We start from the raw sequence: 16452 nt of genomic DNA, 5'->3' as shown, positions 1-16452 counted from the left end.
AGGATGTGGCGGCTGGCTTCCTGGCCCTCTCCTCAACTACCAGTGAAAAAGAAAAAGCTCTGCCAAATGCTGGGCACCGGCATTTAGAAGAGTTTAGGACCTGTCAGCGTTTGTTCTGCCAAAACACTGGCCCTGCGTTTTTACTCCGGCTGGTAAATGCTACTGCTACTAAAAGCTTCTGAAAGTTTATGTGTGCATGGATAATATGGAGGACCATTTGAAAGCAGTATTAAAAAAAAAAACAAACAAAAAAAAAAACACAAAAAAAAAAAACCTAACGCCCCTAAAAGTGGCTGCAAAAGAGGACTTCTACTAGAAGCCTGGTAAGCTGCCACGTCCCTGTTGCCACTGAAAATAAAAAAGGAAAGGAATTGAGTGCTGTAAAGTGTGGTACATGTTTTAAGAATTTCTCCACAATTCCTTTAGCTACAGTGGTGAATTAAGGCTTAAAACGCACAAATTTTCAGAGTTAAATGTATTTATTTAAAAAGAAAAGTATTTTTGAGCAGTAAATACGATAACATATATAACTTACATTTTTTTCTCATTATAATTTTCCAAATTGTTTTCTTTGTGCCTTATGTTAAATAAAGAACACAGACACAATGGGTTTGACTGAGTAAAGGCAAATGGACTGTTCACTTCACAACCCCAGTGCATTCTATAGCTTACATTTTGTAGTCCTGCTATTTTCCTCTCAAAAGTAACTATTTAAGAAACCGGTAAATAAATGTGTCACCATTAAAACTAGACTACATTTTGCTGTTTTTATTGACCTAACCAGGAGCTATAATACAGGAAATGCATTTGAAAAATTCATTTTTCTGTGCTTTATTTTCGAATTTGCATGCAAGATGATCAAATACTGGAAGTATAGTTAGCCTCAATTCACGTACGTTTCAAAAAAATGGCAGACATCATACATGAAATGAGAGGTGAGCACATGCTTTTTTTTTTTTTAAAAAAGAAGTAGTAGTGATGATGCCTGCCAAACACTACACATTTAAGTCAATGTGGAAGTGCGGAAAATACTCTGCAACCTTGTGCACTGCATGCAGTTGTGGCACATTAGGTTTAAAACAGGTGGTGAGGAGGCATCACATTGCTTCCTCACTGCCTACCAATAGCCACTTGAGCGTGATCCGAATGTGGATCGGGATACTGAAGCAAGGGAGATTCAGCAACATACCATTTAAAATTTTTATACAAATTTTTGTTTGTACAGATACAATTTATTTTTTTAATATTATTTCTTTAATATTTTTTCCTTTTTTGGGGAGGGTGGGGGGGCTTTAAAGAGACATCAGGGGTCCAAACAGACCTCTAAGGTCTCTTTGAAGACAGTCGCTGTCTATATTCCATCAGGAAAGGAAGGAGGCTGGTAAAACACATGTTTACCAGCCCACCCCCACTCTCCATATGATCCAGCGACCTCCCGCAGCAGCGGCTGCAGCCGGTGGGAGGAGGTGGAAGGAGACCCAGCCAGCTTCAGGTGAGGGGGCGCTCTGCACTCACTGAGGTGGGGGACACTGAAGGGGGGGGTCATATCAGCAGGGGGGGGGTGTCTAATTAGCCAAACAGGTCCCTCTCAGCTTCCAAAGCCAGGGGGACGGCAGAGGAGGGAAACAGACAGCTGCAGGGTAGCCACAAAGCGATCAGATTTGCAAGGGGGGGGGGAATCAGTGCAACAGGGTGAAGTGGCAGGGAGAGGGGGTATTAGAGTAGGCAGAGGGGGCATTTTAGATGACAGCATAGGAAGGTGGAGGGGTGGGAGACACAGGGCAGAGAGGTGGCGTTGGGGGGGGGTTGTCACATTTTAGGTAAATAGCTGTGATCAGAGCCATCAGTTTGTTCAGTGACCATGAGCTTATAGCAGGAGGAGGAATCAGGTCTGTACGATGTACAGACCAGGCCAGGGGGAAGCAGTGCTGTAGGTCCGTATGCCATACAGACTTGGGAGCAAAAGGATTAAAAGCATTTTCAAAAACAATGAACTTAGTTTCAAAGTCTGAATTCAGGCAGAAGCACAAATGATTTTGCAATAGGTCAGGGTCTCTTAATCCTTCCACTACATCACACCTGCAACTAAAAAAATTAATATGAAAGCTTTTAGGTTTATTTTCATATAGTAGTCATTTTGCAATACACAAGGTTGAATAACTTACCACTGTAGTTTGCCAACACTTATTTTACCCCTAAGAGATATTATGATGGTTATAAAACAATGCATGTTGAAAAATATAAACCAACAAACGTATGTGTTATTTAGCTTCACCAGTTTGCAGCAATTTTGCTGCAATCTTGACCTGCATTTAAAATACTACGAATCTCATTGGGTTGCTGGTCAAATAGTTAGGAAATGTGTTGAGACTGGTAGAAAGAAAGATGAAGTGTTACAAGTTTCCTGTACTCTTACAGATGACTATTCCAGCTGGGCTGGATATGCTGTCGAATAAACATTAGTAGCAGACAGTAGATTAACGTCACATCTGAACTGGCCAAAGTCTTTGCAGATTTCTTCAGACGTATCTATAAAACACACAATCTATGCAAATGATTTGTGGGCCTATTTATTGTATGATTTATCTACCCTGATCATTTTCATCTACAACAGAGACACATTGAATTTTTCATATATTTTGTATAGAAGCAAGCACCAGGGGAGCAGTGCTAAAAGATTCATATCGTAATGTACAATATACCTTATGCTATTGAACCAAATTACATGGACATTCTGTCTGAAAAGGTTCTGGAGCAAGCTCAGGAGACATTACTACCTGCCTAATTAAATCCCTATTATTTAAGAAGTTGATTTGCAGATAAGGCACTTTGGCTTACACAGATCCTCTAAATCATTACACAAGCACCAGATACTTGTGGATCAAATGTCTTCACAGAGAAAGCAGATATCCTTAAGTGTCTATGTTGTCTGCTGCAGTTGCTATAGTTCACAGTTGCTATGAAAACATGACTGAATGCTAAAGATTTTTATAGGTATAAAATATTAAAACTTAGAACTTAAAGCGCATTTTTACTTTTGCAGTCAAATTTGAGAAACACCCACTATGCTTGTTGTTCACATGGGATACCTGAAAATATTTAAATATACATACACACATTATATGTTCACACTGGATACCTGAAAATATTTAAAAATATATATTATATATAACACACGCACACACACCTCAAAAAAATTAAAGGAACACTTTTTAATCAGAGTATAGCATCAAGTCAATCAAACTCCTGGGATATTGATCTGGTCAGTTAAGTAGCAGAGGGGGTTAATAATCAGTTTCAGCTGTGTTGCCGTTAATGAAATGAGATGACCCCAAAACAGAAATGGTTTTACACGTGGAGGCCAAAGACATTTTTTCCCTACTCATCTTTTGTGATTGTTTTTAACTAGTTTTGCATTTGGCTAGGGTCAGTGTCACTACTGGTAGCATGAGGCGATAGTCGGACCCTACAGAGGTTGCACAGGCAGTCCAACTCCTCCAGGATGACACATCAATGCGTGCCATTGCCAGAAGAGCATGGAGGAGATTCCAAAAGAAAGGCAGTTACTCTAGGAGAGCTGGACAGGGCCATAGAAGGTCCTTAACCCATCAGCAGGACCGGTATCTGCTCCTTTGGTCAGACTTTCACACCAGTAGCCTGCTACTTGCACAAACAATCAAAAACAGACTTCATGAGACTGGCCTGGGGTCCCAGCATCCTCTGGTGGGCCCTGTGCTCACTGCCCGGCACCATAGAGCTCGATTGGCATTTGCTATTGAACATCAGAATTGGCAGGTCTGCCACTGGTGCTCTGTACATTTCACAAATGAAAGCAGGTTCACCCTGAGCACATGTGACAGACATGAAAGGGTCTGGAGAAGCCATGGAGAACGTTATGGTGCCTGGAACATCATTCAGCATGACTGTTTTGGTGGTGTGTCAGTGATGGTCTGGGGAGGCATACCCATGGAGGGACGCACAGACCTCTACAGGCTAGAAAATTGCACCCTGACTGCTATTAGGTATTGGGATGAAATCCTTGGACCCATTGTCAGACCCTACAATGGTGCAGTGGGTCCTGGGTTCCTCCTGGTGCATGACAATGCCCAGCCTCATGTGGCGAGAGTATGCAGGCAGTTCCTGAGGATGAAGGAATTGATACCATTGAATGGCCTCCACGATCGCCTGACCTAAATCCAATAGAACACCTCTGGGATATCATGTTTAGGTCCATCTGATGCGACCAGGTTGCACCTCAGACTGTCCAGGAGCTCAGTGATGCCCTGGTCCAGATCTGGGAGGAAATACCCCCAGGACACCATACGTCATCTCATTAGGAGCATGCTCCGACATTGTTAGGCATGCATACAAGCATGTGGGGGCCATACTAAGCACAATTTTGAGATGCTGCAATTAAATTTCAGTAAAAATGGAATAGCCTGCTGCATAATTTTTTCACTTTGATTTTCGCAGGGTCTTTGAATTCAGTCCTCTGTAAGTTGATAATTTTAATTTCCTTCAAACGATGGGGCATCCTTATGTTTCTAACACATTATCCAGTTCATATCAGTATAGATATCCAGCATAATACTTTTCCCCATTGAGATCTGATGTGTTTTGAAAGCATTCCCTTATTTTTTTTGAGCCGTGTGCGTGTATATATACACACACACACACACACACACACACACACACACACACACACACACACACATACATACACACACACATACATACACACACACACCTTATATTGCCAAAAGTAGTGGGACAGGCCTCCATATTATTGGATTCAGGTATTCCAATCACCTCCATGGCCACAGGTGTGTAAAATCAAGCACATAGGCATGCAGACTGCTTCTACAAACATTTGTGAAAGAATGGGTCGCTCTCAGGAGCTCAATGAATTCAAGCGTGGTACTGTGATAGGTTGCCACCTGCACGATAAGTCCACCCGTGAAATTTCCTTCTACTAAATATTCCACGGTCAACTATTAGTGGTCAACAAAGTGGAAGCAACTGGTAACAACAGCAACTCAGCCATGAAGTGGTAGGCCACGTGCAATGACAGAGTGGGATCAGCTAAAGACCTCCACACTTTGTGTGGCCTTCAGATTAGCACAACAGTGCATACAAAGCTTAATGGAATGGGTTGCAAACCATTGGATGCAGTGGTGTGAAGCACGCTGCCACTGGACTCTAGAGCAGTGGAGACATGTTCTCTGGCATGACAAATCCCCAAAAAAAGGGAACTCTTAAAGCATCAGCATACCAAGACATTTTGGACAATTTCATGCTCCCAAATTTGTGGGAACAATTTGGGGATGACACCTCTGTTCCAACAGGACTGCACACCAGTGCACAAAGCAAGGTCCATAAAGACATAGATGAGAAAGTTTGGGTTGGAGGAACTTGACTGGCCTGCACAGAGTCCTGACCTCAACCTGACAGAACACCTTTGGGATGAATTAGAACGGAGACTGTGAGCCAGGCCTTCTCGTCCGACATCAGTGTCTGACCTCACAAATGTGCTTCTGGAAGAATGGTCAAACATTCCCATAGACACACTCCTAAACCTTGTGGACAGCCTTCCCAAAAGAGTTGAAGCTGTTATAGCTGCACAGGGTTGGCCAACTCAAAATTAAACCCTATGGACTAAGACTGGGATGCTATTAAAATTCATGCCCATGTAAAGGCAGGCGTCCCAATACTTTTGACAAAGTATACACACACACATTTTATTTATATATATATATATATATATATATATATATATATATATACACACACACACACACACACACACATACATATATGCACACGTTTTTATTTATTTTGTGTAATGTCATTTGTTTAATGTAATTGTTCATTTTATTTTTTTTTTATTTTTTTCTTATTAGTTGTTCCTTTGGAGTAAATGTATACATAGGACTGCAAGCTATTCTGAACAATTTCAAAGTGCGAATAGAGGGATAAAAAGTTAGGGTACATTAACATGCAATGTACCATCGAAGACATTATATTTGCAAACAATTTGCTGGCAGATCTTCATTGTCAATTGTGACCAAAGTACAGAAAGGGTTAATTAGGGTAAATATAATTCCACAGCCACCTTCTCACATTACATAGAAGGTGAAAGCTAGGTAGGTTTTAAAGCACCTAAAAAAAGGTAAGCATTTTTTATAAAAATCTTTTTTTTATTTTATGTTAAGAAATGGGAACATGCAAAAAATATAAAGTAGGTCTTATTTCATCTTGGCTGTATAAGTGAAAATACACTTTAAGAACTGTAGGCACACATGAAAGACTTGTTATTTAATGTAATGTTTTCATTAAAAAAAACACCTCAGTGTTATAAAATTACACAACTGCAAATCTTCATACAAAAGATCTGTAAAAGGAAGGAGAACCCAATTACTTCCTACTTTATTGCACAGTAGTGTCAATTAAACAAAGAATACATGCTCATAGAAGGAGAGAGCAGTTGGATGACCTCATTAGTGAACTGCTGTGTCTTTACTATCTACTCACAAGCTAAAGCAGTACCTCCAACCCCTGCAGCTCCCTGTGGTTCCTCTCCCCAATCTTATTATAAAAGAGTCCTGTCGTGACATAGGGGTCAATGTAGGAACACATGACTTAATGATCTACTGCAAATCTTCAATTTTTAATTTACCTAACTATTGGATACTGAATAGGCAGAATCTGCAATGTGATCACACAACTGCATTTGCATGTATGTGTGATCATCATACAAATATATCTATTTTCAGAACTAACTTGACTCAGACTATGGGCTAATGTGCTGCAAGGGAATTTTCCTTTGCAAAGTCAATTTTCATCCACTGAGCTAAGAATACCCAATCATGTGCAAAAAGAAAAAAAAAGTACATTTACAGTGCCTTGAAAAAGTATTCATACCCCTTGAAATTTTCCACATTTTGTCATGTCACCAAAAAAGTAAATGCATTTTATTGGGAGTTTATGTGATAGACCAACACAAAGTGGCCCATAATTGTGAAGTGCATCCCTACAGCATGATGCTGCCACCACCATGATTCACGGTGGGGAAGGTATGTTCAGGGTTAGTTTTCCGCCACACAAAGTTTTGCTTATAGGCCGAAAAGTTCAATTTTGGTGTCATCTGACCAGAGCACCTTCTTCCACATGTTTGCAGTTTGTGGGAAGCTATGTGGGGGACACGGCAAACGAGCCTTCTTAATGCTCTCTTTCAACAATGGCTTTCTTCCACAAAAGGCCAGATTTGTGGTGTGCACGACTAATAGTTGTCCTCTGGACAGATTCTCCCACCTGAGCTGTGGATTTCTGCAGCTACTCCAGAGTTACCACGGGCCTCTTGATTGCTTCTCTGAATGATGTTCTCCTTGCCCGGCCTGTCAGTTTAGGTGGACAGCCATGTCTTGGTAGGTTTGCAGTTGTGCAATACTCTTTCAATTTTCGGATGATGGATTGAACAGTGCTCTGTGAGATGTTTAAAGCTTGGGGTATTTTTTTTGTAACTTAAACCTGCTTAAACTTCTCCACAACTTTACCCCTGACCTGTCTGGTGTGTTTCTTGGTCTTCATGATGCTGTTGTTCACTAATGTTCTGTAAAAAACCTGAGGGCTTCACAGAACAGCTGTATTTATACTAAGATTAAAATTACACAGAGTTGGACTTTATTTACTAATTAGGTGACTTCTGAAGGTAATAGGTTCTACTAGATGTTAATTAGGGGTATCAGAGTAAAGGGGGCTGAATACAAATGCACGCCACACTTTTCAGATATTTGTAAAAAATTTTGAAAACCATTTATCATTTTCCTTCCACTTCATAATTATGTGCCACTTTGTGTTGGTCTATCACATAAAATCCCAATAAACTACATTTTTGTTTTTGGTTGTAACATGACAAAATGTGGAAACTTTCAAGGGGTATGAATACTTTTTCAAGGCACTGTATTTGCACGATTGGATGCTAAAGCGTCAGAGCTTCACCTCATTATCTAAGCGAAGGGAAAATTCTCTTGAAAAGTAAATAGCTTATTTGCCTTTACTAAATGAACCCCTATGTATCCAAATCAACATTCAGATGAATGTACAATAAAATGTCTTTGCAAATTGCAAAACAGCCAAAATAGGTTAGACAGACTGATCACTATTTTTATGGTCCCCATAAGGTTAGCTATATAGACAGGCTAGATATCTCCCTAAAACAATATGTTGTGATAGATTTGTTTGTTCCCAATTGCATTTCTATGCTAAAAAGACCAAGGATGTTCTGATATGGCCAACAGTGGAAACACAGCCTGTTTTTCCCTTTTCAACATATAGTTGTGTACTCACACACATCTTTTATCAATTTTAAAATTTCTGTGTGATGGTTATGAGTGGCTCTTATTGATCTCTTCCCCCCTCTTTCCTGCCCACACAAATACCCCCTACAAGCAAGTGAAAATCAAGGTGGGAGCAAAGACTCATCCATGAACACTAGAAGTCTGGCTGTAGTTAGAAATTTGTTCCAATGAAAATGAAAGGCAGTGGTACAGCTGCTGCAATGTACTTGTAACAAGAGCATTGTTTTGGAAATTCACACATTGAAGATCCTTTGCCTGTAACCGTGTTCAAAGTATGACTGCAACTTTAAGCCACAAACCACTTTTAGGCTTCATGCACACTAGTGTTTTTTATAAGCTCAAAAATGCTAGAAAAAAAGCTGGATGAAAAGAGTTGTGCTGGCTAGCAGTAGCAGCGTTTAGGAGCATTTGTGTTTTATTAGCATTTTTGCAGTACATGAAAAAAAAAAAAAAAACACCAGGTTAGGAGCATTGTAGTAGCTTTTAGAGGCGTTCAGGTTTTTATCTGCCAGGAAAACGCTCCCAAAAACTCTACAAAAACATTTTTTTCTGCTCCTAAACGTTGAAGTGTAAAAAATGCTTCTAGCATTAATTAGTGTGCATGGACATATAAGATAACGCTATTAGCTTCTAGGAGCTTAAAAACTGATAATGTACATGGAGCCAAATGTTCATCTGTGCTTTAAACCTTGAGGGATGCAGAAAACTATCCTACAGCAGTTGCAGGAGCTGGAATGGAATAGGACATAAAGACTGGGAGCAAATTGTGATAAGTTGGTAAAAAATTGTTTACTGTATAGAGCACTTAGACAGAGCACCCCTGTTTTAAACAAAGTGAAAGACCTATTAAAAAAATTAGCTAATTTTTTTCATGACATGTTGATCCCCGTTTCATCGTGTAATTTTCAAATTAAAATTACTTACACCAAGAATCTTCCTTTGGCAACGAGCACAGTCTGGTGCAAAAAACTTCTCATAACAGGTTTCACAATAGAGAGCACCTTTCTCCTGGACAAAGCCCATCTCCGCCATATTTTTCTTACAGTGAGCACAGTTGAATTCTTCTGGATGCCATGATTTCCCCAAAGCCAACAAAAATGGTCCCCTGGTGAAAAGAAAATGGGTAGCAGATGAAAATGCTGCACACTAAGCCTGCAAGGATATGGAGAAAACTCAAGCAGAAGGTAATGAAGAGTAAAAATTGGCGGAAAGTCATAGAAACACACTTAGAAAGGGATTTTCTAATATTTCAGAGGTACTGCTTCTGCAAAATCATTCTTACAAACAATATTGTCTAAAAAGAACATAATCTTCCATCATATTGTAAATAATTACAGAAATTGTTGCACTGTGTGTTAAACAGCAGCACTTACAGATCCTTTTTTTCTTTTTAATAATCTATTGACCTAATCTGCAACATGATCTTAAAGAAGACCTAGCATCAGATATATTGTGTTACAAATTACTTCGTATGCATGCCCTTACCATGACAAAATATATCCGGGGTGCTAAAACAACTTTAAATAAAACACATGCTAAGTATTGTATAGATTTAAAGCTAATGTTTAGCTAAAAAATGATTTTTCCTTATAGCTTTAGTGATCTAATTATGTGTAATTAAGTACAGTGGGTATAGAAAAGAATCACCCCCCACCACCCACCCCTTTAAAATAATCACATTTTGTTGCTTTACAGCCAGAAATGAAGACAGTTTTTCTTTTACCCAGCTGTATTTACTGCATCAGTGCAACTATAACATTCAAGCGAAAGATATAATACCAACATGTCAGAAAAAAAAAAAAAAACAAAAAAACACAACAAAAAAAAAACCAGAATCACCGAGTTGGAAAAAGCATCACCCCTGGTGATGGTGATAATTTACGGACTGCAGTTTTCAAGTCATTCCACAGATTTTCAACAGGGTTGAAGCGAGTGCTCTGACTAGGCCATTCACCTTTTTTTCCTTCAACCAGTGTGGTCATGTACTTTGGGTCATTGTCATGTTGGAGGGGTAATCTTCCCATTGAGAAGTTTCTGGCAGAGGGCAGAAAAATTTCCTCAAGAATTTGACAGTATTTTCCCCCATCCATTTTTCCTTCTATCCTGACAAGTGCTCCAATCCCTGCTGCAGAGAAACACCTCCATAACAGGATATTACTACCTCCATGCTTAACGGTAGGAATGGTGTTATTTGGATAGTCAGCTGTATTGGATTTCCGCCAGACATACAGTTGTGGCCAAAATTATTCAACCCCCACTGAAATTGAGTGTTTTGGCCAGTTTGACATTGCTTTTGATCATTCAGTCATCTTGCTTACATTTACATTAAAGAGGCACTTGTAGGTCAGACAAATATAACATAACAGTTATAATGAAATAACCACAAATGTCTTTTCTGTGCTCACAGCATTATCAGTTTTATTCAACCCCCAAGTGACATTCAATCTTAGTACTTAGTACAGCATCCTTTTACAGTTATAACAGCTTTTAAACGTGAAGCATAGCTTGACACAAGTGTCTTGCAGCGATCTACGGGTATCTTCGCCCATTCTTCATGGGCAAAGGCCTCCAGTTCAGTCACATTCTTAGGCTTGCGCACTGCAACTGCTTTCTTTAAGTCCCACCAGAGGTTCTCAATCGGATTTAAGTCTGGTGACTGCGATGGCCACTCCAAAATGTTCCAGCCTTTCCTCTGCAACCATGCTCTAGTGGACTTGGAGGTATGCTTGGGATCATTGTCCTGTTGAAAGGTCCAACGTCTCCCAAGCCTCAGGTGTGTGACGGACTGCATCACGTTTCCATCCAATATCTCCTGGTACTGAAGAGAATTCATGGTACCTTGCACACGCTGAAGCTTCCCTGTACCTGCAGAAGCAAAACAGCCCCAAAGCATGATTGACCCTCCACCATGCTTCACAGTAGGCAAGGTGTTCTTTTCATCATAGGCCTTGTTCTTCCTCCTCCAAACATAGCGTTGATCCATGGGCCCAAACAGTTCTAATTTTGTTTCATCAGTCCACAGAACACTATCCCACAACTTTTGTGGTTTGTCCACATGGCTTTTGGCATACTGCAGTCGACTCTTCTTATTCTTTGGAGACAGCAAGGGGGTACGCCTGGGAGTTCTGGCACGGAGGCCTTCATTACGCAGTGTGCGTCTTATTGTCTGGGCTGAAACTTCTGTACCCACATCTGACAAATCTTTTCTCAGTTCCTCAGCAGTCACACGGGGACTTCTCTCCACTCTACGCTTCAGGTAGCGCACAGCAGTCGAAGTCAGCATCTTCTTTCTGCCACGACCAGGTAGCGTTTCAACAGTGCCCTTTGCCTTGAATTTGCGAATGATGCTTCCTAAGGTGTCTCTTGGTATGTTTAACATCTTTGCAATCTTCTTATAGCCATTGCCCTTCCTGTGAAGAGAAATCACCTCTTCTCTTGTCTTCCTGGACCATTCTCTTGCCTTCACCATGTTTGTAACCACACCAGTAAATGTCTAGAAGGAGCTGAGTATCACAGTCATTTTAAAGCTGCCTAATTGGTGCTTATTATGCTTGATTGCTGCTCGGTGACATCCACAGGTGTTTTCAATACCTGATGGAAAGCACCTGTATGAACCTCTGTTCTTCAGAGTGGTAGTCTTTAAGGGGTTGAATAATTGTGGCAATGAAGAAACCACATAAGAACCATTTACTACTGTATTACATAAACAATTGATGTCATTTTAGTTGCATTTGGGTAGTTACAACGTCCTTGTAGGATTTGATTCTGAATACAATTCCAAATGTACACTATAGTCCCTAAACCCCTTTACAGCATTGGGGGTTGAATAATTTTGGCCACAACTGTATCGTTTAGTGTTGAGGCCAAATAATTAAATTTTAGTCTCATCTCACCATAACACCTTTTCTCCATGTAGCCTCAATTTTCAAGGTGCTTTTTTGGCAAAGCCAAGTCGTACCTGCATGTGGCCTTTCTTGAGGAGTGGCTTTTTCCCCTACCGTCTTTCAGGCCAGCACTCTGAGAGACCTCGGCTCCTCCCCATCTGAGGAAACACCTCCACCTACAATAAAAAAGCTCCACTCCCCTCTGACCTCAGTTCAGGTGTTTCCTCCGGTGGGGAGACACGAGGAGGCGCAGGAGGACGATAGGGGTGCCGAGGGCCGGATAGCCGGCTGTGAGGCCCGACGCAGCCGGGAGTGAAGGCCGGAGTGTCCGGCTGCATATCCTCCCAGGGCAGGCTGCCAGCAGTGAGAGTGCATCCCGGGGGACGGGACAGGGCACTTACCTGCTCTTCGCCCCCCGACCCCCTCCGGCGAGGGGGGGTGTCGGGGTGGCCGTGGTGAGGTCTGGGGAGGATCGGGGGGAGTTCCGCTCCTTCCCATGCTGGCGGTCTGAGGGCTTTGCCGGGCCGGACGTCGGGAGACGGCGGTTTCCGGCGGAAGGGGCGGGGCTTCGCCCAGGGCCGCGACTTCCGCTTCCGGTCGCGGCCTTCACACCACGGCGGCGCGAAATTCGAATATGGCGGTGCGGTGCACAGCGGTCTGGGGGACAGACCTGCACCAGGCGACCACCCTCCGGTACGGGATGTCGGAGGCACCGGGACCAGGAGATGCCAGCACCAGCCAGTCACAGGTAAGGTGCCTCAGTGGAGGCCTCCCCTACCTGTGGGCCCCTAGCAGAAGGTAGGGCAAGGGGTCTGCGGTTTTTCAGGCCCTTGTTGCTCTGCCGGGAAGCAGGGGGGGGGGGGCGTTTAGTGTCGGACTGATTGAGCTTCCCTCCTCCCCCCTTTTCTTTTGTGTCTTGCAGGGCAAGGCCCGAGCTAAACTTGGGCACCAGGAGCCCAAGCGGAGATGCCCTTCCTGTAAGGAAGTTTTAAAAGAATCTTGGCGAAAGGTTCTTTGTGGCCCATGTATACAGGGGTTGGTGAGGGAGGAGAAGCCGGAACAGGGGGACCTAGCTAGGTCAGTGAAGGAGTTGGCTACCACCTTCGACTCCTTCAAGTCCCTCATGGAGAGGTTTGCCCTCCCATTACCTACACTCCCCCCCCCCCAGGTGGCTTTGGTGAGTCGTCGGGAACCCCTTATGACTGGGGAGGAACCAGTGGGGGACTCCCAGTCTGAGGAGGAATCAGCGGGTGAGGGTCCCTCGGAGGAAGGGAGGGGCCCCTCCCGGTATAAGTTGACCCTGGAGGAGGTTGATGAGCTCCTGGGGGCTATATACGAAACCCTGGACATTAAGGAGGAGGTTAAGGCCTTATCTCTCCACGACCAAATGTATCAGGGATTGGAGGAGCACCAGCACAGAATGTTTCCTGTGCATGACATTTTGGTAGACACGATTAAGAAGGAGTGGCAAGACCCGGAAAGGAAACCGTTCTTCTCAAAAGCATTGAGGAGGAGGTTTCCGTTTTCGGAAGACCCGGAGGCGGTCTGGAACAAGAGCCCCAGGCTAGACGCGGCCTTTTCCCAAACAACCAGGAGAACTGACCTAGCGTTTGAGGACATGGGGGTCTTACCAGACTTATTGGACAGAAGGGCAGAGTCTCTCCTTAGGAAGGCCTGGGACTCGACCCTGTACAACCTGAAGCCGGCCATGGCTACGACAGTGGTAGCCAGGAACTTAGAGTATTGGCTTACGCAATTACAGGCCCATATTGTGGCAGACTCTCCCAAGGAAAAAATCTTGGCCTCTTTTGAGACCCTTTTGCAAGGAGTGGGGTATATTGCGGATGCTTCCGCAGAGTCGGTGAGATTGGGGGCCAGGTCTGCTGCCCTGACCAATTCAGCCAGAAGGGCGCTGTGGCTAAAGACATGGCAGGGGGACATCACTTCAAAAGTTAGGTTATGCGGCATCCCCCTCACAGGAGACTGTCTGTTCGGCCCGGGGTTGGAGGAATTATTGGACCGGACAGCTGATAGGAAAAAGTCCTTCCCCCTCAAGAGGAAAATGCAGGAGGGGGGGGACACGGAAGGCCCGCCCGGCAAAGAGGCTGAGCCTGCGACCGCCTGGTCAGGGTAGGTCGGCTGGACAGAGAGGTAGGGGAAGAGGGGGAGCAATTTTTCGCCCTCCTGAGCAGCCCCAAAAACCAAGGTGACTTGGTTCCTCCTGTGGGGGGAAGATTGGCGGCATTCCTCCCACAGTGGGAAGCCGTGGTCACCAGCCCCTTCATTTTGGATGTCATCCGAAGGGGTTACCGGTTAGAATTTCTGAGACCGCCACCCGAGACTTTTCTGGTGACGACCCGTCCAAGGGATCCGACGAAGGACGCGGCTCTGGTGGGCGCTTTGGAGATTCTGGAGTCCCAGGGGGTCATCTCCAGGGTTCCGGTAGCGGAGCGAGGGAAGGGAGTTTATTCCCATGTGTTTGTGGTTCAAAAGCCGTCTGGGGCGTTCAGACTGATTTTGAACCTGAAACCCTTGAACAAGTCAGTGCGTTACCGGAGGTTCCGCATGGATTCCATTTTTACGATCAGGTCCCTAATCCCACCAGGTGCATTCATGGCATCCATAGACTTGAAGGACGCCTACCTACACGTGCCCGTGGCGGAAGCCTCTCAGAGGTTCCTCAGGTTGGCAGTGGGGGGGGAGGAAGGAATTCGACACTGGCAGTTCAGGGCTCTTCCATTCGGCCTTTCCTCCTCGCCAAGAGTATTCACCAAGGTTCTGTCGGAGGCACTGATTTCTATTCGCTTGAGGGGGATTTCAGTGGTGGCCTATCTGGACGATTTGCTGCTCTTCGCGGATTCAGAGGCTCACTTACGGCAAGACCTGGTTATAGTGAGGAACCATCTGGAAAGCTTGGGGTGGATTTTGAATCTGGAGAAGTCCTGCCTGGTGCCTTCTCAGAAGGTGATTTACTTGGGCTACACTCTAGACTCGGTAGACCAAAAGACCAGCCTGACTTTGGAAAAAGTCACCAAGTTGGAGGCCGGAGTCAGATTACTGCAGGGGAGCAGGTCGATGTCCATAAGACAGGCCATGTCGGTACTTGGATTGCTGACAGCGTCCATTCCGGCGGTTCAGTGGGCAGGTCTGCATATGCGTCCCCTCCAGTTGTGGATCCTGAGGGTTTGGGACAGGAAGTGTCACTCCCTAGAACGCAGGGTCTTGGTGCCCCCCAGTGTGAAAAGGTCTCTATGGTGGTGGAGGAGATCGTCCAGCATAACTCAGGGGCTGTTGTGGTGCTTTCCGATTTCCGCGGAGGTCACTACGGATGCCAGCGCCAGGGGCTGGGGAGCCCACCTGGGAAATTTGGTGACTCAGGGGGAATGGTCCTTAGGGCAGAAGGACAAATCCTCGAATTGGAAGGAATTGAGGGCAGTGTGGGAGGCTCTGCACTCCTTCCAGGCGGGGGTCACGGGCCAGCACGTGCGTGTCCTGACGGACAATGCCACGGCAGTGGCTTATATAAACAGGCAGGGAGGGACGCGGAGCAAGGCCCTTGGGGCCTTAGCGGCGACACTGTTGTCCTGGGCAGAGCTGAATTTGGCGTCCCTGTCTGCGATACACTTAAAGGGGGAGCTGAACCAGAAGGCAGACTTCCTGAGCAGGACTCGGCTCAGGGAGTCGGAATGGGCCTTGAACCCCGATGTCTTTCAGGAGATTGTGCGAAGGTGGGGATCCCCGGATGTGGACCTTTTTGCCTCAGGAAGGAACAACAAGGTCCCAAATTTCTTCTCTCTATCCCGCTGGGACGGGTCCAGAGCGGTGGACGCATTAGGTCAGAGGTGGGACTACCGGCTTTGTTACGCCTTTCCCCCGGTTCCTTTGCTCCCCCTGGTCCTGAGGAAATTCATGACAGAGGGGACCTCGTTAATCCTGATAGCTCCCTTCTGGCCGCGGCGGGCTTGGTTTGCGACCCTGAAGAGTTTGGCCTCTCGTCCACCCTGGGAGCTGCCACCAAGAGTGGATTTGTTAACACAGGGGCCGGTTCTTTGCCCCAGCGTAGGAAGATTGCGGTTAACGGCCTGGTTTCTGAGCAGCAGCTCCTCTTAGAGAAGGGGTTCTCGCCTAGGGTGGTGGCGACATTACTGGCCAGTAGGAAGGAGGAGACCCAGGCCATTTATGGTAGGGTCTGGGGTTGCTTTACAGCCTGG

At 44.7% G+C, this 16452-nt stretch overlaps 1 protein-coding gene across 4 annotated transcripts in view; it reads right to left on the bottom strand.

The window, feature by feature from the left end:
* The window catches only part of PDLIM5 (PDZ and LIM domain 5), a 231011-nt gene that overhangs the window by 13861 nt on the left and 200698 nt on the right, over positions 1–16452 (bottom strand). For all 4 annotated transcript variants that reach the window (XM_089691630.1, XM_089691631.1, XM_089691634.1 and 1 more), the window contains one exon: positions 9282–9462. In XM_089691630.1, the coding sequence (XP_089547756.1) occupies positions 9282–9462 (181 nt within the window). The remainder of the gene's footprint in view (positions 1–9281; positions 9463–16452) is intronic.

The sequence above is a fragment of the Staurois parvus genome, unplaced genomic scaffold (assembly GCF_062004578.1).
Source record: "Staurois parvus isolate SC_StPar_1 unplaced genomic scaffold, SC_StPar_1.0 ptg000566l, whole genome shotgun sequence".
NCBI lineage: Eukaryota > Metazoa > Chordata > Amphibia > Anura > Ranidae > Staurois > Staurois parvus.
This window is presented reverse-complemented; position numbering and strand designations above follow the sequence as displayed.